Source organism: Orbicella faveolata, unplaced genomic scaffold (assembly GCF_042242905.1).
Source record: "Orbicella faveolata isolate gen_17 unplaced genomic scaffold, um_ofav_v1 contig_26, whole genome shotgun sequence".
Taxonomy (NCBI): Eukaryota; Metazoa; Cnidaria; class Anthozoa; order Scleractinia; family Merulinidae; genus Orbicella; species Orbicella faveolata.
In genome coordinates, this window is record NW_028301554.1 from 19,779,395 (window position 1) to 19,802,500 (window position 23,106).

General features: G+C 39.4%; 5 protein-coding genes and 1 pseudogene across 7 annotated transcripts in view; 3 read left to right on the forward strand and 3 right to left on the reverse strand.

Annotated features, from left to right (window-relative positions):
• Positions 1–959: 959 nt before the first annotated feature.
• Positions 960–13,957, reverse strand: LOC110066764 (uncharacterized). Of its 2 annotated transcripts, none has more exons than XM_020774004.2 (5): positions 13,798–13,957; positions 3,671–3,941; positions 2,880–3,290; positions 2,034–2,398; positions 960–1,448 (listed from the first exon to the last, which is right to left on the reverse strand). In XM_020774004.2, exons 2-5 carry the CDS (start codon positions 3,921–3,923, stop codon positions 1,044–1,046), a joined length of 1,434 nt encoding a protein of 477 aa, XP_020629663.1. In that variant the 5' UTR covers positions 3,924–3,941; positions 13,798–13,957; the 3' UTR covers positions 960–1,043. The 2 variants fall into 2 exon arrangements, with proteins under 2 accessions (XP_020629663.1, XP_020629664.1); XM_020774005.2 differs by lacking the exon at positions 13,798–13,957 and adding an exon at positions 4,266–4,690.
• LOC110066765 (uncharacterized) lies at positions 5,032–7,301 on the forward strand. The gene is made up of 2 exons (XM_020774008.2): positions 5,032–5,823; positions 6,158–7,301. Exons 1-2 carry the CDS (start codon positions 5,032–5,034, stop codon positions 6,377–6,379), a joined length of 1,014 nt encoding a protein of 337 aa, XP_020629667.1. The 3' UTR covers positions 6,380–7,301.
• LOC149108461 (uncharacterized) lies at positions 11,760–13,332 on the reverse strand. Its single transcript, XM_089296377.1, has 3 exons — positions 13,182–13,332; positions 13,001–13,058; positions 11,760–12,019 (listed from the first exon to the last, which is right to left on the reverse strand). Exons 2-3 carry the CDS (start codon positions 13,056–13,058, stop codon positions 11,874–11,876), a joined length of 204 nt encoding a protein of 67 aa, XP_089152503.1. The 5' UTR covers positions 13,182–13,332; the 3' UTR covers positions 11,760–11,873.
• A 276-nt stretch (positions 13,958–14,233) lies between the features above and the next one.
• Positions 14,234–15,702, forward strand: LOC110066767 (uncharacterized; annotated as a pseudogene). Its single transcript, XR_016209268.1, has 2 exons — positions 14,234–14,401; positions 14,517–15,702. The product of XR_016209268.1 is annotated as an uncharacterized LOC110066767 (transcript).
• Positions 15,703–16,665: 963 nt separating this feature from the next.
• LOC110066766 (protein mono-ADP-ribosyltransferase PARP16-like) lies at positions 16,666–21,132 on the reverse strand. Its single transcript, XM_020774009.2, has 5 exons — positions 20,816–21,132; positions 18,721–18,855; positions 18,187–18,399; positions 17,688–18,007; positions 16,666–17,149 (listed from the first exon to the last, which is right to left on the reverse strand). The coding sequence occupies exons 1-5, from the start codon at positions 20,996–20,998 to the stop codon at positions 17,008–17,010; spliced, it is 993 nt and encodes a 330-aa protein (XP_020629668.1). The 5' UTR covers positions 20,999–21,132; the 3' UTR covers positions 16,666–17,007.
• Positions 21,133–21,220: 88 nt separating this feature from the next.
• The window catches only part of LOC110066768 (cyclin-dependent kinases regulatory subunit-like), a 2,294-nt gene continuing 408 nt past the window's right edge, over positions 21,221–23,106 (forward strand). Inside the window, exons 1-2 of the mRNA XM_089296375.1 lie at positions 21,221–21,358; positions 21,759–21,886. Of these exons, the coding sequence (XP_089152501.1) occupies positions 21,300–21,358; positions 21,759–21,886 (187 nt within the window). The 5' untranslated portion in view covers positions 21,221–21,299. The remainder of the gene's footprint in view (positions 21,359–21,758; positions 21,887–23,106) is intronic.

Sequence of the window (23,106 nt, forward strand, 5' to 3'; positions counted from 1 at the left end):
TAGATGATTGCAGCAAGCGGTAAGGGCGGGAAATCGCGTAAGTTCAATATTGCTAAAACCTGCGAACCAATCAAGTCAGCGTCAAAAGCTGCGAACCAATCAGAATTATCCTGTAACCAGTGGTAAGCGCGGGAAAACGTCGAGTAATCCAAATAGTACAGTGCACCAATCAGGACAAAAAGCCAATTGAAAATCATTTACCGATCAGCGCGTAAGAACTTGTATCAGACATCTTAGAATCATGGCGGGTAATGTCGCACACGCTTTTAACTCGTTCCAGATCTTCCCTCCACATAGAAATTTATTCCATCCGATTGTAGATCGAAACACGGTAACTGAAAATAGCAAAATTACAAACACAGGAATGAACATAAAATAACTAACAACGACCGAACATGAAGAACGCAGAAAAGCGGCAAAGCGAAATAAACGAAGAAACTTACAAGACGAATGTGACGAACCAAAGACGAACCGAAAAGCTGTAACAAATCCAAAGACGCTCACAGAACCCAATGACGCTACTAACTAAAATAAATTACACGCGAACCGAACTTATGGAATATGCAAATGAACATAACATATACAAAAGGACACAATTAATTACGCGAAACTAACACCAAACGCGAAGCTAAAAGCACGAACAAATCTCACAAATTCTGGCGCCTTCAGCGGGTTTATGTTTCGCTACTTGTTAGTTTGAGAAGACTCCACATTTGGTCTTGTTGGTTAAGACGAAGTTTTAGAGGTCAGTACATTGCAACCCAGGTTTCATGAACTTGGTTGGTTCCGAACAATTTATTTATAACAAATCTAATTTCAGTGCTATATACTGGATACCAATGACCGGTTAGCAGTGTTGCAACTTCAGTGTATAACACTTTAACGTATACCGGTTTTACTGTGATAAAGCTCGGTACCCGGGAAACACTCTGACAAACAATTATTAAGAACTACAAGAAGTGTGTTTAAGGCTCTTTAATTGTTTTACCATAACTCAATATATAATCTTTTCTTTCGGACCTTTCGTAGAATACGTTACATTTTTAGAATTCAAAATGTTTTTTGTTTAATACCCCATGTGGGTCATATTCCTTTTTGAGGTCTTTCAGCCGTTGCAAATTGCTCTTGCCGAAGTAATTTTCCAGGCGTTCCTGACTGGTTGCTTCTCCGCAGTCGGCATAATTCTGGTATGAGCCGAGTGAGTGAGCCAGCAGTGACTGACCAGCTCTTTCTGCCCACTGTCTGCATGCATGCGCATTACCATTAGTCTCGTCTTGGGGTTTCCACATGGCCTGCACACTGTACAGAAAAAGAGCGTCTCTGTGTACGTAAGCGCAGGAATCACATGACTTTCGGTTGATTGCTCCTCCCAGCTGCTCTAGACCAATAGTGTGAGGAGTAGAACCAACTGGGGCCGATTCTAGCTGGTTCATTATGATTTGAATGACCTGGAATAGCCAAGAGAGACATATAGTGTTTACCTAAAGTGTATTAACAGTTCTATCAGATTTTGGTTGGATTTGACATTACGCATAGCGAAAACAAGGACAAAACTCATTCTGGTCTGCAGTTCAAAGGAGCTCAGTCACTGCATTTCGCGTTATTTCGTCCTCGTACAAAACTATCTTTAAACTCAAGGAAATCTGAAAACGCAGTAGTTTACTAGGATAGAAAATCACCAAAGAGTTAATAACAAACCATAAAGAAACAAGGATGGAGAAGATTAACACGGATTGCAAACGACGAACTTGAAAAATTTAGGCTAAACCTTTCGAGATGCGCAAACTTTGACGTGACGTAGCGCCTGTAAGTCCTTGGAAGGAAGGCCAAGGATGTGGTACGTACGTCATATTAGCGGAGCCGGCATGTAGTCTTGTATAAGCCCAACAGGACGCTGGTCAGTTCACAGGATACTCGAACCTTAAGTCTCCGTTGCTTTTTCTACATCTTGTTCTAAAGAATTTAAGGAAACGCCTTATCTCCCAAGTGTCTAACAACATATACATGTCCTCAGGACAGGTAGAATGTGTTACCTCGGGAGTTAATATTCCAAGAAAAGCAGACTTCCACATCTTGCGCGTCTTTTCAGATTCAGCGCCAAATCTCTGCTGATATTTCTGGTAAGAGGTGGTCTGTTCTTGCCAAGAGCCGTCACTAGTTGAGGAATTCTCCATTGGGGGACCAAACGTCTCTGTAAGACGACGAAGAAAAGGAAGGAGGGTTCTCTCGGCGTCACAAGGGGGTCCATCATAGAAGTAGTCGACTGCAACCCCGGGGAATTGCGTAACGAGGTAAATATTGAAGGTTATTTCATCTTCGGCTTCTCTGCACAACTCGTTCATGAAATGCAAGAATTCCCTAAGCTTTTCTGCGGGCATCGGAAGATAGCAAAAGCGACCTGTTAATTGGAACACAAAACAGCATTTAAACCTGTAATTCACTATCATTCAACTTTATGCATCATGGTGTTTGTCCTCCAAGCTCCAAGAACACTTCATGAGCACTCGCTCCAAGCTAACCTAAGATTAGGCAGTCTCCTTTCTTGTCGCACGAAAGCTGCAAGTGAGTGTTTTGTGCAGTTTTAAGACAAGATGAGAACGCAGGCATGTGCTCCTGCTTTAGTTAACGGTCTTTTCCTTGCGAAGAAAGAGAGGATAGCCTGGGAACGGCATTAGCATCAACGTTTCAACTAGGAAATTGAATATAGATCTCTCTCGTTTGCTGGGTAGGAAAAATTATCATTCTTTTTTTTTTGCTGATAGATTCTTATTGCAAATCTTATCTTGTCCTGCTCTATATCTCGATTTTTTGCACAAGCGCTGGGAGACACCGCACTCAAAGTGAACAAAAGACTTTACTAAACAACAAAAATCGTTCACCTCCAACATATTCCTCTTGTAACTTGTGCAATTTGACTTGTACCTTTGTAACCACGCCGTATCCCACCTGCCCAGCTCCTCTCAGTGCCCAGAAAAGCTCCATGTGCTCATGCGGTGATGCCACAATCCGCTGACCCGCTGGTGCGACAACTTCCATTTGAAGACAGTTGTCGACTGCCAGCCCTTGTGTTCTGCTAAGAAACCCGAACCCCCCGCCCAACATGAAACCGATGACACCCACATCTGTGCAGGAACCGTTCACTGCAGCGAGTCCCCGGGGACAGGTGACGTCATCAAGGTCCTTCACGGTCACGCCAGCCTCGACCCAGGCTGTTGCAGCCTCACTGTCTACGTCTATGTTTTTCATTGCCGACATATCAAGGACAAGACCGTCGCGAATTATAGCCAGACCTGAACATTAGAGAAGTCTGCGTTATTAAGTCACATAGTTTTTTTCTGACCCACCTGTGTGGGTTGTAGACTGACTTCAATATGTACAGCTATCAATTTAACTTATCGTTTAGGACACGGAGAATGTCTGATTTATGGCAAATGGTAGAGAAAACCGATGGAAGTTCCTAGTAGACAAAACAGACTAGCTTATCTCGGCTTTGCTCACAAGAGATTTGGTCACGAGATTGGAAACGGCCAGAAACCGCGGGAAATATCCTATAGGCTAAATCGCGTTGGCACTCGATTGGCTAAAAGAATACAGCGTCAACCTGATTGGTTAGAGTTCCCCGCACACGTTGTGCTCGGCGGGAAAATGCGAACGCCACTGCGCAGATTACCTTTAGGGTCGTGTCCTCCACCAAGGACTGATACTTGAAGATGATTAGCTGAGGCGTACTGCAGCACGTGACATACTTCATCTGAAGTCCTGGGGTTGATGAATGCCTTAGGTTTGTTAGAAGGACTTTCATTGAACAGTCTTCTCATGGATTTTTCATACCCTTCCTGTCCCTCTACAAAAGCTATCAGGTTCAATTTTTCGCACAGGACTTTAATGACTCGATCACTACTGCTTTCTTCAGGGCTGCTCATGCTTCAAGTGAAAATGTTCTGCAAAAGAAAACGTGAGCGAGAAATCTTTTAAAGGCCAGTATTGTCATGCGCAGCATAAGAAAGTGGGACGGCATGGACCTTGGCTCTGCCTTATTAATACGCCAACGTTGATGACCCTTAACGGGGTTTCGCTGTAACTAACTGACAGATTTTGAAGGGTTTTTCCCCGGGGCTTTCCTTGGGTTTACCCCTTCCACTTTGCAGTTCATGCAAAAATTCTCTGTGAGATTCCTATTTTATAGACTGTTAAGCTGCCACGGCTAACTGCTCAGACGCTTTCTCACATTAAATGTTCTTTTACAATGTATAACAACTTCTTACCTCGACTAGCGCAAAAACCAAACGATGAACTTATCAATAGGTGTGCATTGGTTCTAAATCGTTCTGGCTCTTTTTTCCATGAAATGTCAATATTTATAACCCTTAGGGCTTTTATTTCCGAGATGATATCAATACCGACTTTTCAAAGAAAGCACGTTTTCATTCACACGTTTGTCATGTGAATCACAACGACTGTAGGACCTCGATTCATCGTGGCGTAGGATTTCATTTTCCGAGAAATATGTTGCTTCCTTTTTTTTCCTAAACCGGAAAGAACCTGTTTAAATGTTTTGTTTTTATGAACAATTCTCAGAAATTCAAGACATTTCCCCTGTGACAGTGCAATCAGTATCCCGAGATACGAAAGTATATGTGTATATTTGCATTTGTTACAAGGATATTTTCATCTTTGAAAATTAACTCCTTTGTTTAAATGACGTTATTTCTTTATCTGAGTTTCATCTTCAAGAAACCAACTAATTAATAATCAGGTCGATATTGTTCACTTCAGATAATGAAAGATACTATTATTTTCTATTTACATGAAGTGAGAAATTTTCCTTTCAAATTAGGTAAACGTTTTAATTTCCTCGGATCAGTTGTGTGCGGAAGCGAAACCCCTGACTCGTTTCAGTCGGTACATGTCACTCAGGTCAGTTTCCAAGAAATTCTACACGCAAAACATTCAGTTTCACTATTAGTTAGCGTGACACTGATTTCACAGCTTTTTACTTGACTTGTTGGCGGCGTGTACCTTACATCTGCGATGGCTAACACGATTCTATGCATTGGCAGTGCGGAAGATCCGCACATACAAGAGGTCGATAAACATGTGAAAGCAATGGACAGCAAGGCAAGAGTTGTGTTGTTCAACCCTTTATGTGGAAGCCATTTCATAGAAATCACTACTGGAAATCACCGTTCTGATGAGTTATGTTCTAGCTGCACTGTGGTTGTTGATGGCGAACGAATCGCCGCTGATTCGATCAGATCGGTCTGGTATCGCTGGAAGCCGGCCGTACTTTCGGCGGATGAAGATCTCCAAGGTCTAATCGCCAAAGACTTCGCCTTGAAGGAGTGGAAGTCAGTGATTCGTTCACTTGCGTCATTTCTTCCTGACGCCAGATGGCTGAACCCGCTGGCGACCTCGGAGCTCTTGAACTGCAAGCCACATCAGCTGAGACTCGCGCAGCAAGTTGGTCTGACTGTGCCACAGACCACCATCACGAACAACCCAATAGCCGTTGGAAAGCTTTTCGAGCAAGTGGCTCACGGACGAGTGATATTCAAAAGCCTGACGCCTCTTTTCGTACCGCCCAACAAGCTGCTCTACACCACAGAGATAACAAAAGAATTTCCATCCGTATCCCGAGCAAGCGTCACTCGGTGTCCAGCCATTTATCAGGAGCTGGTGGAAAGAAAGTCTGATTTACGAATCACCGTGGTTGGTCGAGCGGTGTTTGTCGCCCGCATTGCTTCGCAGATGCTTGATGAGAAAAAAGATCGCTTGGATTGGAGACGATGCCAGGACAAGGATGAACTTTACAGTGTAGCACAGGTACAATTTTTAATCGATTTTGGGGTATTTTCTCCCGGCGTATTTCAAACTTGGCCCTTATAAATTGACTCGTGCAGTGTTTTAATAAATGAAGCCCAGTGTCAAGGAAGGGTTCTTGTTCATTAGTTTTGAAAGCCATATATCTTGCCATTCAATTCTACCTAAACCTTATTAACAAACAAGTGATTGAGGGGTTAATTAATCCTATCTTAGAGAAGCGGTGTTTGTTTGGTACAGAAAAAACGATGTCTGTTTCTATAACTTAGCTATTTCATAGTAACTTTCTGGTGCTTCTTCATCAGGAACTTTTCGAATGCGATTTTTTCCTAAACAGGTAACTGAGTCATTTAAAGAGCGTTTGCTAGAGTTCCACGAGAAAGCAGGTTTGGTTTTTGGCGCTTACGACTTCTTAGAGCGCGGAGATGACATCATATTCCTGGAATGTAATCCGGGAGGAGCCTGGCTCTGGTTAGAACACAGTCTTGGTCTTAACGTCTCCGAGCACGTCGCGCGATACCTTCTGGGACGAGATGAAGCAGACTCTTCCAGAGTTTAAAACTGGATTTCTTTGTTTCAGTTGTAATAAACAAAGAGTGTTTAAACGTTTGAGTATTGACAACATTGTCACGACCTTAACTGAGTTAGAATTCTAAGCCGAAGTTCAGCATTCGGATTTACGTTTTAACAATTTAATTTTATTGACTATGACATCGTCTACATCACATCGAATCACGGGTAAATCTTAAGTCTCAGCGTGTCCAGCTATGGTGATGCTGGCAAACATGTCGCTGTTAGGCTGGTCCAGCTACCAGTCGTAGTCACCATAGGAAAACACGTCCATCCCAGAATTTTAAGTGCACAGGACAGCGGAACTGCAAATGAACAATGCGTTGAAAATGGATTAAATCCAAATAGACCTGTCAGTTCTCATACACAGCTATATAGAACTAAATCGAAATTACCTTCATAACAACTTAACCTAGCCTGGAAAAGGAACTGGCTGAGAGCGATGTAGCCGAGGGGATAGTGGGGTGGGGGTTGGTCTCCCCTCCCCTCTCTCCTCTCTCTCTTCCTGTGTCTCCCCCCTCCTCTCTGTTCTATCCTCGTTCTTCCCGATTTCTCTTCGTCCGATCCTCGATCAAAGAGCCTGTTCACAGACTAAACTAAACCTAACTCGCTATAAGCCAAATGGCTTCGTCGTGAAAAACGTAACTTTTGACCCATTCACTCGCACCAGCGCGAAATGAACTTTTCAGTTACAAAACAGCTATCAGGAAATTATCTGTAAAGGCGAAAGCTTAGCTGCTTGAGGAGGTATCTTCTTTGCCGAGCTGCTGTGCGATAAATCTTCTAGTAAGGATCGATTTAGAAGAACATTTTTAATAAAAATTAACGATAAAAACGCTACATCACGTTGCAACGACCTTTGCAGTGTCATCATTGTCGAATGCAGAAGAAATTAAAACAAGTGACATATATCATGTATAATAATATGTAGAGATACAGAGTTAGGAGTGTGAACAAAATGATCTTCTAGAAAGAGAATCTGTTTGCTATGGCATCTTTTGAAAAACCAAAACTGAACCGAAAGGAAGAGATTTCAAACAAAAACGTTCCCAAAAGATCAGATTTGATAAGTTTATCAGTGAATATCAAACTCACACCGGTTGTAAACACTATAGTTTCAATTCACTCAATAGGCCACGTTTGATATATTAAAGGTCTGTTAATATTCTAACATGGCTCTTAGACTTTCAGGACAAACTTTCATATTTGGTGGTGTTTTCTTTGTATCCAAGTATCTTTTGGGAATTTGTATTTTTGTCCTAAAAGCCTTGATGCCATGTTAAAATGTAGATTTACCTAACGTTAACTTGCCCCCCTCCCCGGTGAGGGGGGTACTCCCACATATTGGCTGTATATGTATGTGCCGCATGATAGGGTATGGTTTTTGAGGTTTCCGATCTTTAAGTAGGGTATCTTTTTTGCCCCTGTTTGCATTGTGTTCCCGGTGTTTTCCTTAGACGGGGCACCTAAATTGTATCAGCTTAAATTCCAGTGCGCAAATGCCCAGCTGAACGATAAACCAATTCTCTGCTTGATGGTTAATTACAGAATTTACGGGAGTACCTCCCCTTCCCCCCTCGGGAACGTGGCCTTAACGTGATCAGGTCTGGGAAAGCATAACTTAATTCTCATCTTCATTTCACTAGTTTGGTTTGGTCGGGCTGGAAGTATTTTTAAGAGGTTTTCCAGTACCTGAAGATTTTTTCCTCGGGCATTCGTGTTTCTCAGCAGCAGCCTTGATAGCTTCCATCTACAAAACAAGTCGCGCTCATTTTAAGAAATACATTCTTTTTTATCACTCTTTTCTGAATAAGAATATATTTTATAAGATTATCGAGGTTGAAATTTGCGAAGTTCTAAGAATATTTTTAGAAAAATCCCGAAGCTAAGATTTTGAAAAGAATATAATTTTGAGTTGAAAATGTGTAAAGACAGTACAAGTATCGGTTTTTAACTAAACCGTATAAAATTCTTCCTTTCTCTAAATGGCAAGACTAGCCAAAAAACAACAGAAACAGCACTAGCCGTAAATTCGAAGCTAATAACACTTGCGCAAGAATCGAAGTAGTATGTGTGATATAAGGCTTCATTGCATGCAGGCTGGCTCCATGTAAAATTACTTCAACACCGTCTAAACACCAAACATTGGTAACTGATGCTTCAATACATTCTAAAACGAAAATGTCATACACTATAATCGAAGAATATGCACAAGAACATTTTCAGCCTAAAATCGGTAGAAGCTTGGGCTGAAAAAAAATATATATAAAAGAGTGTATATCAAAAATGTGGTATTAACCCAGTGTTTTACTCATATAATGATAGAAATCATACAAAGTAAGAGATAGAATTCACTCACCTCGCTATTACTCCATTTTTCCTTCGGAGACAGAGTAGTGTAAGTAGTTCTTATCCACCGTTGTTACTCGTCAGATTAACACACCCAAGCGCCTGTAGGTCTAAATCATTAGGTCGTGCGAATCTGATTGGTCAATTTTTACCACGTGCCAGGAACTTACAGTAGACATCCAGGTGGCGTCGTCTGGTAGACATTTTGACTTTTCATGTTTCTATGGCTGCAATTTGTTTCTATGCCACGACGCGTTATCGCTACCGATTTTGTGCTCGACCACTCAAAAGCCAGAATCAAACCAAGTTCGCTCCAAGCTGAATGCTAATGGTTATGGTTTTTCGCGCTCGCCAATTCGCTTCGTTCGTCGAATTTTTTGGCCTCCACCGGGACCCTGTTCACAGGCTATAGTGGAACAACGAAATATTCGGACATTCTTGGAAATACGTGTCACAAAAGCGTAAAAGAGAACAATACGCCTGCGCGTTACAGCATTAACAAATTCCCATGTCTGCAATGGTTCTTCGCTGCAACGCATTTTCGCTCCTTTTAGCACAACCACGCGGTTGTTACAGGATCGAACAACTTTCCAAGCTGAACGTTAAGGGAACAAGAAGGCCTCAGACATTCTTGGAAAAACTTGTCACAACAGCATACGAGAAAACCAGATTAAACTACACCTTCAAAATCGTGAACTGAAAAAATCTTTCTAATTTTGCCGGCTTTTCGTTGGTTCAATGTGATAAAGGAAGCGAAATAGGCTATTAAGAGCCAATGATAAAAAGATATGTGTGTTGCAGCTAATATTATCAGAATCTCTTGAGAATCTAAATTTCTAAGAATTACCTTGTTATTCCGGGTTATTTGTGTTTTTCGATTACGATGAGATATTAAGAATCAGCGTGGTACTGGAGTTGTCAACTAAACGGACTGCTTTTTGTTAGTAAGTAGATCTGATTTGTAATGTGTCTTCTTTAGGTTGTTATATTCTAAGGTCTGACTCAAGTAATTGCAAACACTCTTGGACACTCCTCCTTCTTGTGCCACTCCTTCCTTGCGTGACGGCCCGCATTCATAAAAAGTCGTAACTCAATATTTGTTTCCAACTAAGAAAAAAAATGGAAATTTTGATTAAATTAATTATTTAAACATAATTCAACTCGTGACCTTTGATTGAAGCACCAGATAGCGAGAGGGCAGTTTTCAGTTTTGATCTAGAAACGACGCAATTCATTAATTTGCATTATCGAAATCAGTATTTTTATGACTGATTTTGTTTTAAATTTGTTTTAAAGTCTTCTTTGCGTTTGTTAAGGCAAGGCTTTAAGACGAAATCCGATAGGAAATCGAGGAATGTCACTTTTAGTGGACAAAACCCTTGTACCAGAATAATAATATTAAGTATATTACAGTTGCATTTTCTAAAAGCAAAAGATACAGATGTTTGCCTGAAATAACGCCAAAGACAAGTTGAGGAAATAAGTTTTTCAAAGTCATTAATAATTCATCAACTTTAAACAAAGGAAATCCTGACCGTGACGTTGTTTGGATATCTGATCTTAATTAGCATAGATTTTTACGATTTTATTTTTCCGTTTTCTTCTTTGTTTTAGTTTCGATTGAGAAGATATATCAAACACTCACGACAGTGTTTTACCACATTTCCAAACACCTCGAACTCTCGAACTCTCTTCTCCGGTGTTTCGTGTTTGATATATTATTTCAAAGTTCAGAAAAATTGTACATTCTCAGGTAAAATTTCATCATCAGTTTCTTTCAAGTGTTTCATATGAACTTCAACATTAGTTTTCGACATTTGCTGTTGTTAGAAATGATTTTTGAGAAGATATTTAAAATAGTCGCATAGAAGTTTGCAATACAATGTAAATAATGTTGGTACAAAGTTTTTGTCCACTTGTTACTCGAAACTCTGGTAGATTCCCTCTTAATAGTTGCCTGAAATAACACCAAAAACAATTTCCCAGGGGAACTTGAGAAAATTAATTTCAAAGTTCAGAGAAATTGTGCAAACACAGGAAAAATTTCATCATCACTTTCACTTCACCAGTACTTTCAAGTGTTTCATATAATATATCAAACACAAAAGACCGTGTTTGACCACATTCCTAACATCGAACAGAGAGTTGAAAATACGACGCGCAGAGAAATAAAATCGTAAAAATCTGTGCTAATTAAGATCAGATATCCAAACACCGTCACGGTCATGATTTCCTTTGTTTAAACTTGATGAATTATTAATGAGTTTGAGAAATATATTTCAAACTTTTTTTTTTCGACATTTGGTGTTGTTAAAAATGATTTATTTGAGAAGATATGTAAAACAGTCGCACAGAAGTTTGCAATACAATGTAAATAATCTCGGTACAAAGTTTTTGTTCACTTGTTACTCGATTTTCTGGTGGATTCCCTCTTAATACTTGAAACGGAGTATTGTATTGAGTTTTTAATAAATATAGACCTCTTATAGTATTGCATGAAGCTTTCTAAATAATAATTCATCAAGTTAATACAAAGAAAATCACAACCGTGAAGGAGGTTTGGATACCCAGTTTTAATTAGCATAGATTTTGACGATTTTACTTCTCCGTTTACTCCTTAGTTTTTGTTTCGATTGAGAAGGCATATCAAACACTCGAGACAGTGTTTCATCAGCCATCTAAACACCTCAAATTTCGTCAAAAATACTCCGCTGCGCGCCGTATTTTCAACTCCCTTCTCGGTGTTTGGATATCCCGATGGAACACTGTCTCTCGTGTTTGAAAAATCACATTGTTGACCCATTTTACTGATACGAAAATTCGTTGCTGAGTTACAAATCCAGGACATCATGCTCTGTTTTCTGTCTGATTTTACTTTGTTCTACGCGGTTTGCCTAGCACCTTCTTCTGTACTTAGCAAATGTGAATTAGGAGTTGCGTTCAGCTTGAATGGTACCACGCATTCTTAATCATCAGAACCAGCAACGGATTTGTTAAAACCAGCAACTTCAGCACTCAGGTTTACGTTTTAACAATTTTATTTGATTGATTAAGACGTCGTTTTACGTCACATCGAATCACAGTTAAATCTTCTGAGCGTGTCCAGTTATGGGGATGTTTGCCAGCTGGTTCAGCTACCAGTCCCAGTCACTATAGGAATTCACATCCTTCCCAAAAGTGTAGGAAGCTGTTGGCATCTGTTTGCCGGGGTCCTTCATTGGCTCAGCCAATGAGAAGGCAGCTGGTAAGGCCCGCATCTCTGCTGCACAGGACAGCGGAACTACAAACAAACAATGCGTTTACCATGAAGTAATAGATTTAATCCACTCTCCTCCGCAGAGGTTCCCTAGGGGAGAGGGAAGTGAATAGGTCACTTTCGACATATTAAAATTCAGCTTGATAGTGAGGCCTAGAGGACACAACAAAAGAAATGAACAAACATGTCATTCAATTCCCTTTGTTTGTGTCCTCAGGTCTCACTGCAAAGCTGAATTTTAATATACCGAAAGAGGTCTATTGGGGGATTTCCCGGCCCTTCCCGACGTTCCCCGCACGCGTCCGTTATTCCATCTCCCCAGCCTCCGGACTACCAGCTTCAAGGCAGCACGAAAGAGGCCGCTGCGGAGGAGAGAGGATTTAATCCAAGTAGAAATTTTAGTTCCCACACACAGATATAGATCAAGAGCTGGATCAAATTACAGTAATAACAACTAAACCAAACTAGCTATAAGCCAAATGGCTTCGTCGCGCAGAACGAACATCAGCATGATTAAAATGAATTTTCAATTACGACACAGCTATCAGGAAATAATCTATAAAAGCGAAAGCCTGGCTGAGGAAATAACTCTTCTTGCCAAGATGCATGCTATTTCTGATTTTGGAAATATATGTTGCGATAAATCTTCTTGGAAGGACCGGAAGAGATTCCGTTTACTTAAGTGTCCTATAAAAAAAAAACCCAAACTGACTGAGCCGAAAGGCGAAAATTCAAACAGAGGCATTCCTAAAAGATTAGATAAGATAAGTTCATCAGCGAGTTTCAAACTCACACCAGCTGCAAACACAATGTAGTTTCAATTCACGGAATTTGCTTGTTCAGGCCGAGGCCGGAAAAGTATCGGACGTCCTTCTCCTGAGATAAATATTAAGAAAAATGGTCGTCCCGGAAATCTCTCTAAAATAGTGCATTTAGTTTTGCGTGTTAAGTTTTGTTTAGGTTTTTTCTTTCGAATTAAGACACAGTTGTGAGATTTTCCTATACCTGAAGGTTTTTCCTTCGGCCCTTCGCGTTTCTCAGGAACAGCTTTGATAGCTTCCATCTACGAAACAAATCGCGTTTGTTAGATAGATCGACCAGATGAATCAAGAATGCTGTATTAACCCAGTGTTTTACTCGTAAGCTGATAGAAGCCTCACAAAGTAAGAGATAGAAACTCACTCACCTCGCTTTTACTTGATTTTTCCTTCGGAGACAGCGTAGTGCAAACAATTCTTGTCTACCGTTGTTTCTCGCCAGATTAACACACCCACACGGCTCCAGTAGGTGTTATATCATTAGCTCGTGTGAATCTGATTGGTCAGTTTTTTGCCTCGTGACAGGAGCTTGTAATACGTATGATGGTATTTATTTGTTTTTTTCTTGGGACTTTTACCCGGATGTGGTTTCTTCAAGTATCAGATAAGAATGCGCCTGCGCGTTGCAGTGTTGACAATTTTCTGTAACTGCTGAAACGCATCATCGTTCTTTTTTTAGATCGACCACGTGGTCGTTACAGGGTCGAAACAAGTTTCTTCAAAGCTGAACGCTAAGCGAAAAGAAACCCTCGGACATTCTTAGAAAAGCTTGTCATAACAGCATACGAGAGAACTAGATTAAACTGCACCTTCAAAATCATGAATTAGAAACAAAATATCTTCTCAATTTTGTCGATTTATCTTGGGTTCAATCTGATAAAGGAAGCTGACTGAATATGTCATTCAGAGCTAACGAGAAAAAGATTTGTGTGTTGTAGTTAATATCACAAGAACCTCTTGGGTATCTAAATTTCTAAGAATTACCTTGCTATTTCAGCGTTGTTTGTGTCGATCGGTTACGATGAGAAACCAAGGCTGATGAACTGGACGCTGGAGTTGTCAACAATACAGATTGTCTTTTGATAGTCAGGGAGCCGATTTGTAATGTTTCTTTTCTTTCAAGTCGTAAGATTCTAAGATCTAACTCAAATAATTCCAAACTGAACTCTCTTGGAAATGTGCCACACTTGAGTCCGGCCTGCATTCGTAGAAAACCGGAATTCATTTTTTTTTCTTTTGAGAAAAAAGGGAAGTTTTTGATTCATCATAATTGAACTCGTGACTTTTTGATTGACACTCCTATCAAGATAACCAGACGACAGTTTTCAGCTTCGAATCGACGCAGTTTTATAGCTTACGTTTAAAAGCGCAAGCTGAAACTGGACCGGGCACAGCGTAGTTGTGCACAAACGTAGTTCCGATGATCTCGATAGATTCATCTTTCTTTTACTTGTCTGCCCTGTGTATTTTAGTAGTCATCGTCTTTCTGTTTTACACAAAAGTCGGATGGAAAAGTATCATCCGCTCGCCGCTAAATGTGTTAACTGACGTTTTCTACCGCCAATAACCACCTCTAAGGATCGACCTGGTAAGTTTCGACAGTGTATATATGACGTTCAGCTCACTTTGTAGAGTTTTTTAAAAACATGCGACAGTGAATCAATACAGTACTTTTCTGTGTTTTACTTTGCCTTTATTTTTAGCGATATTCAAGAACCATCTCCAAACGTTTCCATGGTTGAGCCAGCTAGAAGCTAACTGGGAAGCGATTCGAGATGAGCTGTTGTCTTTCGTGGAAAAAGGCACAGGGATGTGTAACGTTCATACTACTGGCGGAGACGAACTTAACAAAGAAAGCAATTGGAAACTGGCGATGATTTTGGGCTATGGCAAACCCATAGACGAAGTCAAGGGCTACTTTCCCTTGACTCTGTCTATTTTAGAGAAGCTTCCCGAAGTTCAGAACGCTGCTTTCTCTCTTCTGAAAGCAGGTGGATCCATTCCCCCGCATTGTGGATCAACAGCGTCGATTCTTCGCTACCACCTGGCGCTGATTGTCCCGGATAATGGCAAGCACTCATGGCTCACAGTTGCCGGGGTCAACATACCGTGGGGAGCGGGGAAAGGCATCTTGTTCGACGATACGTTTGAGCATTCTGCTTGTAATGGAGCTGAAGAAGATCGCGTTGTGTTGATTGTGGACATTTTCAGACCAAATCTTGGACTTGTGGACGGATTAATTCAAAAACTAGAAGTGTGGAAACGTACGCAGGACTTTATTGCTGGCAGGCAGGGATAATCTGAACTTGTCTAATGTTGTTGGCCGAATTCCAGATTTTGATTTCGTATCCGTAATTTTCTCCGAATTGGAACCGTTCCCATAAGGGGCTTTTATCGAGTTATTTCTCAGTGTGTTTGCAAAATTAGATATGTAATTAACGAAATCAGTATTCTTATGATTAACCTTATTTGAACCTGTTTTTGAAATCTTTTCTGCTTGTGTTAAGGCAATGGAATGATAAAAGAAAGATTGTAAAAAGTTTTTACTCACTATAAGACCTCTTAGTTCTTGATGCTTGAAGCTATGTAGACTCCATATGCTGTTTCATATGACAATTTGATTCGTTACCGGGAAACAGATCCAGAGGAACATTATCTCCTCTTCTGACTGATTTTACTTTTTGAAGGTTGTTTCGTACCTCCTTCTGTACGTATGGAAAGTTAATTAGGGGTTGAATTCAAGTTGAGTGGTGCTAGTATTAATCATCACTATTTTATCAGAGTGAAAATATGAGATAACTTTCGTAAGTTCTGGATAAATGTCGCTATTAACCTTGAAAATTATGTCAGTTGATGTCAATATACTAATGAATGCACGTTCTTTGTGAAGCTGGATTTCACTGTTTGCCCTAATCTTCTGAGGTCTGTCTTTAAAACAATACGATAACCCGAAATCAGGCGGATTTCGAGACACCTACACTGATTACACAATGGTGGGTCGTTAGCATGGTACCTCTATCAGCCAAAAGTTAGGTCATCAAAGTTTCATAAAGACTCGGCCAAACGCACGCAGTTACATGTAACGCATCATTGTTGATCATTGCAGCATATCAGCTAGCAATGGCGTGCACAACACGCTGCACACGTTTGGATATCCAGTGGCAATGTTGTAACATGTTAGTCGGTGTCGCAGGGTGGCCAAACGTGTAAAACATGTTGGGTGCGTTGAAAAGTTGCCTGCGTATTTTTGAGTTAATCTTTCCTTCAGATCAAATAATCAGTATTCTCATCTTTAGACTTCACATCGGAAACAATATCCAAGGTTTCTTTTACAATTTGGGTTGTATGGCACTTGATTGGTTTATCCAGTTTATTTCTTGCCTTGATTAACGTTTTTCTAGTTTTCTTTTCTTCGTTTCCCCGTCAGTTAAATAAAAAAATCGATTTTTCTTAGTCGCGCTGTAGGAAACTCGACTTCAAAATACAAAAAGATGTTTTACTTCCAATAAATTTAACTTGTTTTATTGGCAAAGCCACACCAAGCCACATTGTTTTGTAATCAGCAATCAGTGCTTATCATCGAGATGGCCGTAATAAAAACTTTCTTATTATAAACAATTAACATCACACGACACGTTATTATAAATTTGTACACATCAGGCTGTTGTACTAAAATTGCATTCGTTTAAGTCAACAAAAAGTGCTCATGTGTGGTATTTTCAGAGATGTTTCGGGAAAACCCCTTCAAATTGCTTGTCTGCTAATGTTACAAAGTATTTCATTTTCAATTTTTTTCAATTATTTAGCGTATACTCTAAATATTTTAGGGGTCCCTAAAATGACTACACTGTGTTTCCAGTCAAAAAAGTGAGCTTTATTTGGCAAAAAATAGATTGTTCAGTAACTTCTGACCCCCTCCAAATGTACAAGGACAATAACACAAAATTATTTTTCATTTTACACCAACATAGTTAGTAGTTCTCTCGCTTGTGAAACACAATTTCGTTATTACTAAAATATCCTTTTAGTTGCCAACAACAACAACAACAACACCAGATTCCACACAATACACATTAGAGAAAGCCCTTCCCATTTTATGGTTGAATGAGAACTTAGTTACAGTACTACTTCAAATATCAAATATTACATTAAATAATTTTTAAAATTAGTCAGTTATTTAAAATATCTGGTGTGCTAACTTCCTTTAAAATATTTGCTATAAAATTTCTGGAAAAGTCTTGTTCTAGAAAAACCAACAAGAACTAAAATCAAGATATACACAACCATTATTGAAGCTAATGGATATCTGAATATCAGCCAGTTCCGAGCTTGTGCCCTAAACAGGGAGGGAAAAAAAGCATTTAAGTGTCTATAATCTATTTGTTTGGCTTTCTCATCAAACTCTATACATCACTCAAATAGATTTAGTCTGAGGAAAAAGTGTTTGATTTGAACAACACATGATTTCTAAAACAATTTTCATTTGCCACCACTTTGACTCAGCATTCACTTAAAAAAGGAGATGTAACAACAATGCGATTTATATAAATAAGTTACCTTGACATTCTGACTCAAATCAAGATTATGAAATGCATATTTGTAAGCTATGCTGTTCTCGGAACGTTTTCTGTTTGTAGAATACATCAAATACTCTAGAGCAGTTTTTCCCTTCAAGGCAGTAACTAAGTAACTATACCAAATGATGATGTTTCAGATTTTTTCAAAAGTTTAAAATCATTATTTTAATGACAGAAATTTCAATTGAAGAATCAAATCAAAAATTTTCAATTGGATTTGAACCAAGATATTCTCCATTGGTCAAACAGAGTCTGCACATGTGTAACTTGAAGACCTAATTATTTACATCAACAAACCTTGTTGGAGTTTTCTTCTCAGCATACACCAACACATATTTCACCCTCACAGCTTGGTTGTTTGTGACCACATAATATCTCTCTGGAACATCCCCTCCCTCGCTGTTTCTTGCTCTGGCCCTTGAACGATTTTGTCTTTCACTATTGGCTTCTGATTTAACTGTACACTTCACATCTGGATGGTCCAAGATCTCGCAGACAGCTACACAACTCATTTTATCTCCAATTACACTATTTTCCCAGCCTTGACCATAATGACTGTACATCATGCAAACAGTGAGGTCACTTGAAAGGTAGGTCCCCTCACCAAAGAATGATGTCTACATAAAATAAAGAACAGTTAATCAATCCATTGATACATCAACCAAACAAGGGAGAAAGCATCAGTCCGTCAGACAGACAGACAGACAATCAGTCAGTCATTCAGTCAGTCAGTCAGTCAGTCCGTCAGACAGACAGACAATCAGTCACTGTCAGTCAGTCAGCTGGTCAAACTCACCTTGTTTAAATGTGCATGTAATCCATTATTCAAGATAGAATGAAAGTTGTCCACTCTACTGCCATGATAAGCATACCACACATCATGAATCTGTGACAGTTCATTAAACTTTGCATTGAGAGTGTTTGTTTCACTGTACTCAACTTCAAATATGAAGTCAGGTGTGGTAGAACTGTAACTTGCTTGACCAGTCTTCTCTTCAATCTCTGAGAACTGTTGACATCAATAAAATACAAAGACACAGTTAGAAATTGTCATGGACAAGGAAAGACCTTAATGTCACAGTCACAAAAGTAATTCAGTAAATTTTCTTTAAGGTTATCTCACTTTGGGAGATTGGGTGGCCCAATCAAGTTTTCTGGGTTTGAGTCCTGGCAAGAGTCACTATGTTGCGTTCTTGAGCAAGAAAGTTTTCCCTCGTAGTACATCTCTTTACCTAGAAATGTGTACCAGCACCCTGTTAGGGTAACCTGACAGGGTGCTAACCTGCTAACCCAAAATGAAGAAATAATAAAGTCATAAATTAAATGGTACCTTGGATTTGTCAACAGATTTCATCGCAAATGTTCTGTCCAATGCCCAATCCAATATGTCCCAGGCTTCTTGAGAAAGAATTTGTTTACCTTTTAATATTTTGTCAAAAGAAGGAACTGCACTGCAAACTTGAGCCTAAAGGAACAGAAAAATTAGTGAATAATAATTTGCCTTGCAAGTGGAAACTGTCATTGAAATAATTATTCTAAAATTGGGATACTAAAGTGGAATCTTGTGGCACAAATTTGCATTTATTCTTTCAAATGTTCTGAAAAACTGTTGTGTCGTGGGTCAATTTTGTGACTTTGAGATGTTATCAATGTGATGGCATAGAATATATTTTGCATAGGAATGTATCATAGTGACCACTGCTCTTTCTGCTCTACTGAGTCTAAGCCAAACTGAGATTTTATATTTGTAGTGACCACTGCTCTTTCTGCTCTACTGAGTCTCAGCCAAACTGAGCTTTTATATTTGTTTAGTCAGGGCAATCCATGAGTGCAAAGACGGATCAGTTTATTGAGCCACTGTTGTCATATCCTGAGTTTCTTAAATGAAGATGTTACTCTTGTATACCTGGTATTTCTTACATGATGTTGTTTACCACCTGATAAAAAAGGGAACTTTACACAAGTATATGTGGCATTATTTTCTCAGAATGTATTAAACAGTTTGTGGTTATGAAGTGTTCTGTTGTATATTGACAGTCTCAACAACTGTATATGGGATTATGGGCTTAAATCTATGGAGAACAGTTGTACTTGTTGATATGAGCAAATGCAGTCTAACAAAGTTTATACAATAATTTAGCTCAAATCCTGGATGACATGGTGAAATAGGGATTGGCTGGGTCAAGTCTGCTTGTCATGTGCAATCATTAAGCTTGTTAAACCATTGATGACACTGTCATGTACTGTAATTTATGTGGCAGGCTGAAAGAACTTCAAACATACTTTACTAATTTCTCAGGTATTCTAGTAGCATAGAACAGAGATGATCTTCTCACACTGACACAGAGATGACCTGCTTTCAGTGGTGGAGGTTGACAAATGACTGAACATGCTAAGTGAGAATCAGGCTTTACATGTAGTTTGTCACTGGAAAGCCTTTGGTCATGGTTCATCCATATGTAAGTGGGAGGTGCAGTGGCCTCATGGTTAGTGCGCTCGTCTCCAGATCGAGTGGTCCAGTTTCAAGCCCTGGCTGGGAACATTGTACTCTTGGGTAAGACGCTTTACTCTCACAGTGCCTCTCCCCATCCAGGTGTCTAAATGGGTACCAGCAAACTTAATGCTGGGGGTAGCCATGCGATGGACTAGCATCCTATCCAGGGGGGAGTAGAAATACTCCTAGTCACTTCATGCTGCAGAAACTGGGATAAGCTCCAGCCTGATGGGCCACTTGGCCCAGATGCAGACTTTACCTTTAACTTTTTCATCCATATGTAATAACCTTAAAGATTTTCATTTACAAGCTTACCAATCATTGGCTACTTATTCAGACAAAGTTTAGAATAACATGTTTCAGTCAATCACCACACCTGTTACAATATCGATCTCTTAATACTGCACACATGAACTGTACACCAGTTTGCAGAATATACTGTGCAGCTCTGTTAGACCTCTCTGTGTAGCATTTCTTCTCATGTGAAGAAATAAGTGGATGATACTCTGGTAAAACGTTGTTTTGTTTTACTCTTGAATTTCTTGAGTCACTTGGCATGTACTAGAGATTCTGCACGCCAACAGAGTAAAGAACACAAATTTTCATCTCTGCCAGACGGGCTTGAACATGATAAATTGCACTGTAAATTTACATATGTACACAAGATACGTGGCTGTACATGGTGTACATTCCCAAATGTCATGGTTACAGAGCCTCAAACCATGTCTAACTAAGAATTCGTTTCCCTAGGTCTGTAGCACTAGCAAGATAATAGTACAGTCCTGCATTTTTCTCGCTAGGTTGTGTATATATATATGCCTCACGAAGTATCCGCTTGAATGAAGGCAGTGTGCCAGGCAGTGTACTGCTGTGTTCATGGTGAAAGCAAGGCCAATGTGAACAATCTGGCTTCCCTTAAATTAACACTCACCAGTCTTTGAAAATTCTTGTTACCACCATCCTCTACATATGCAGAAGGAAAAGGCCTCAATATACTATCATGTCTGTAGCTTTCCAACGCTGACATAAACAAGCTCCACTGCATATCAGCAGATGATAAGTCAGATTCAAGTCTTTGTAACACACGATCCTTAGCTCCTTCACAATCCGTCATTTTACAGCACGTTAAGTATTTATAGTGCTCTCTCCTTCTCAAATGATTGCCTTGAAATTCTGGTTACTAAGGTAATATTTGCAAAATTGTTTGGAATCATTCAGGGCCACGTAATCGTCCGCCATCTTGAAATTTAAGGCGCGAAATGGGTTTTGGGGATTCAATACCAGGCTCTCCCTTTTAACGGAGTGGCCAATCAGAAAGCAGCGCGCCAATGTTGAAAAAGATAATTTTTTTTAGAAACATATGAGTGCAGTAAGTCGCCATTTCGACTTCACGACAGTTGTTACGAGTTGCAGAAATGTCCGTAAAGCAGATTTATTACTCGGAGAAATACTACGACGACATCTTTGAGTACAGGTAATTCTTTTACTAACTTAATTACTTATTTCTTATGCAATAAAAACAAGTAAGCTTAACTAAAATTCTTCGGCTTGGGAAAATGACCTCGGCGCCCTCGCAAGTCATGTCGACGTTTGCAATTTATTCCTGTTTCATTTGAAGTTGTCCCTACTTTGTGTACCTTAACAATGTCGTAGTATAGCATGAACTGATTTTTTCGAATTTTTGGTAATTCTGTGGGCTCTCGTGCGGTCATAACATTTTCAAACACTCAAAAGGTTATCAAATGGCTTGGAAATAGTTTTATAAAATAGCCACATTAAACACAGTTCAAGTTTCGAACTGCTCTGATCTATATATTCGACTTTCTAGCAGACATTTGAGTCTCTCGATAAGCTCATATTTTCGGCCTTTGTAGACATGTCTTGTTACCCAAAGAAATAGCCAAGCTTGTCCCTAAAAGACATCTTATGTCTGAAACTGAATGGCGAAGTCTTGGTGTTCAACAGTCACAAGGGTGGGAACATTACATGAAGCATGACCCAGGTATGTATACACGCTTGACAAGGAAGTTCATTGCTTACAAAATAAGTTTAGTTTGAGTTTTAAACTTTCCACTTAAATTACTCAAGGTATTCAAAGTAGAAACTTGTGCTGTGAATGGATGTGTATGAAACACATGCCATTATTTTGTACATGACGCAAATTCTAAAATCTCATAAGCTTACTGCCAGGTCCACTTAACTTGTCCACTTAAACTTGTGTTGTAAATGGATCTGTATAAAACACATGCCATTATTTTGCCGTTATTAAAATCTCATAAGCTTACTGCCAGGTCCACTTAAACTGCACACTACAAAATTAGTATCCAAGCTCTTTATGCCTAAACTTCAGAATGCTTGGCCACTTATTTGCATATCACTGAAGCACAAAAGTGTCAATTTTGGTATGCTTCGTTCAACAAAAGGCTTTGAGCGGTCTTTTGAAACATTTAAAAGAGGTGGTCCAAAGTAGCTCTGCATTCTGTAGTTGCTCCTGCCAGGTCCCAGTTGGCTTGATAGGTTGATTGGAAGAGAACTGATATTGCAGAGATCATGGGTGTAAAACCCATTCAGGCCTGAACTGTTTTCAGACTTCATTTTTGCCACTGCAACAATCTTTCATATCCTCGAATCATCACAATGGACCATTTTTGTATTCTCGGTATTGGACTGGAACTAGCTTGCAATGGAGGCTCATGCGGGGGAATATCATTAAAAAGAGATTAATGTCATTTACATTTGAAAAGACTCCCTGCATTAGCCTCAGTTATAAGCTAGTTCCAGTGCAATATTGAGAATATGAAAACGGTCTATTTAAATATATGATTTATCATATTTTTACTTTCATATTTTCATGATCTATTTCATGATCTATTTTTCATATTACAAACTTGCAATTTTGTGATAGCTCAGTTGTTAGAGTGTATTGGTATAGAGAGGTCACAGGATAGAATCCCAGTTGTATACATAAATGAAAAGATTTCTCACATTAAAAAACCCTCGACACTACACTATTACACTTGACACCATATAGGTAAGATAATTTAATTTAAGGGCAGTAAAACATTCCTTCTGCTAATCAAGTAACAATGTTCAGTCACACATTAACTACTTGCTGTTACTAATAACTACAGATGCAAAGAGAATAAAAAATATAAAAGAAAAGAAAAATAATAAAAATGATTCTAAAGTTATTGATCAGCAATGATAATTTTATGTTATCAT